This window comes from Mustela nivalis, assembly GCF_964662115.1.
Source record: "Mustela nivalis genome assembly, chromosome: 9".
NCBI lineage: Eukaryota > Metazoa > Chordata > Mammalia > Carnivora > Mustelidae > Mustela > Mustela nivalis.
In genome coordinates, this window is record NC_139028.1 from 68,885,231 (window position 1) to 68,887,707 (window position 2,477).

The following is a 2,477-nucleotide window of genomic DNA, read 5'->3' on the forward strand; positions in this document are numbered from 1 at the left end:
GCAGACCCTAAGAGCTTAAGCTATACTGTTTTCCAGACTCTCTAGTGCTTTGGGCTCTGTACCCCATCCTAATGACCTACCTCTATTCCTGGTTTCCTAAACATGAAAAATTCATGAAAATGAAGACAGAGTCTGTGCCACATCCCAGGTCTGAATGACCACTTCCTGGTGGAAGTATCAGTACCTGTCGATACAGCCCAGGCTTTGCTGGCCTCTGATATGAGATTTTTGTACCTATCTGGTAATAAATCCCTCCAAATCAAAGGACCATCTAAGAGCAAATGATATACATGTCATATGCTCTAATGCTTTCCAGAACAGGAATTCATCCTGTCTATCCTGTGGCCATTCAATCCAATGTAGACACTCTGGCCCTGCAGGAAGGAGATTGGGAATCTCAGTCAGGTGTAATAGAGGACAGAGAATTATTGAGCCTGATTACAACATGCAACACACTCTTTTGTTAAGAGCAGCTTTCATCCTTTTTCCTAAACACAAAACACTCTTATCTTCCTGGGCAGGGCCTTATTAGTTATCAGATTTGAGTTCTCCCAGGCTCCCATGTTTGCATAACCAGTAAAGAAACACCTATGTTGTAATTGATCTTAAAGGTTTAGCTCATAAAGGTAATACCATGTCAAACACTCCATCCCCTGGTCTCAGAGAGTATGGAATCCCTTCTCCCTCAAACTCATGGAGAGTATGGAGCTGGTCCAGGGAAGTGACTAAGGTGGATCTATTTTAGCTCTTCCTATGAGACTTATATCTATAGCCTTGAATGCTACAAACAAACTTGGATAAGTTATATGAAAAATGCAGGGGAAGTGCTTTGTTGAAATCACACTTCTGTACTGGCTTTAGAACTTTATATTCAGAACAGGTTGTTAGGACACTAAGTGGGTATTTAAATTATTAGACAAACAGTTTACTTAAAACATAGGTACAAAAATAACCAAGGCCTTGGATTCTAGGATATTGATTTCTAGAGAAATGATTTAATCATTGTGGAAAGATACATGTCAACGTTTGACGTCCTGAATAACATTTTTGTGTAGTAATGTATTAATATTTGGCTACTGTGATGTTTGCTCTCCATTCAGATGGATATTTCATTAAGGAAGAATTAAAAGTGTCAGAAACTGAGAGGTTAACAGGTAAAGTCCATTTCCAGTAGGAAAAACATTGCCTCATTGGATTCATGTTGGCCATCATCAGGAGCCTATGATGTTACAAACTAGGGACCACCTTAGCAAAAATTCACTGAGAATGTATTTGATTCTAGGAAACTAAAGAAACAACACAGAATGGAGCACTGGAACTCCACCTTGGGAAGTGGCTTTATATTGATGGGGATTCTGAATGACAGTGGGTCTCCTGAACTGCTCTGTGCCACAATCACAGTCCTGTACATGTTGGCCCTGACCAGCAATGGCCTGCTGCTCTTGGTCATTACAGTGGATTCCCGGCTCCACGTGCCCATGTACTTCCTGCTCAGGCAGCTCTCACTCATGGATCTCCTCTTTACATCTGTTGTCACTCCCAAGGCTGTCATGGATTTTCTGCTCAATGAAAACACCATCTCTTTTGTGGGCTGTGCCCTTCAGATGTTTCTGGCATTGATGTTGGGTGGTGCAGAGGATCTGCTACTGGCCTTCATGGCCTATGACAGATATGTGGCCATTTGTCATCCTCTGAACTACATGGTCTTCATGAGGCCAAAGGTCTGCTGGTTCATGGTGGCCACAGCCTGGGTACTGGCATCCATAAGTGCCTTTGTTTATACTGTGTATACCATGCACTATCCCTTCTGCATGTCCCGGAAGATCAGGCACCTGCTCTGTGAGATCCCACCTTTGCTGAAGTTGGCCTGTGCAGATACCTCTAGATACAAACTGTTTGTGTATGTGTTGGCTGTAACCTTCCTGATGCCCCCTCTTTTTACTATAATTTCCTCTTATGCACTAATCCTGTCTACTGTGCTTTGCATGCCTTCAAGTGAGGGGAAGCAGAAAGCCCTAGTCACCTGCTCTTCCCACCTGATGGTGGTTGGGATGTTCTACGGAGCTGCCACATTTATGTATGTCCTTCCCAGTTCACTCCATAGCCCTAAGCAAGACAACATCATCTCTCTTTTCTACACAGTTGTCACTCCAGCCCTGAACCCCCTTATCTACAGCCTGAGGAATAAGGAAGTTATGGGAGCCTTGAAAAGAGTCCTGGGAAAATACATGCTGTGACACATTCCAACATCTAGAGAGAGCTTCTCGCTGTCCCTCAGAGTTCATTTCTCTTCAAAGATTTCTGCTAATGCCCATGGCAAAAGCACCATAATGCAAAGGGTATCTTTTTTTTTTTTTTTTTTTAAGATTTTATTTATTTATTTGACAGAGAAAGATCACAAGCAGGCAGAGAGGCAGGCAGAGAGAGAGAGAGAGAAGGAAGCAGGCTCCCTGCCGAGCAGAGAGCCCAATGTGGGA

General features: G+C 43.1%; 1 protein-coding gene across 1 annotated transcript; it reads left to right on the top strand.

The window, feature by feature from the left end:
* Window positions 1-1,304: 1,304 nt before the first annotated feature.
* Window positions 1,305-2,237, top strand: LOC309840486 (olfactory receptor 2AG1-like; the record flags this gene model as incomplete). The annotated part of the gene is made up of 1 exon (XM_082682571.1): window positions 1,305-2,237. The coding sequence occupies one exon, from the start codon at window positions 1,305-1,307 to the stop codon at window positions 2,235-2,237; it is 933 nt and encodes a 310-aa protein (XP_082538697.1).
* Window positions 2,238-2,477: the final 240 nt, after the last annotated feature.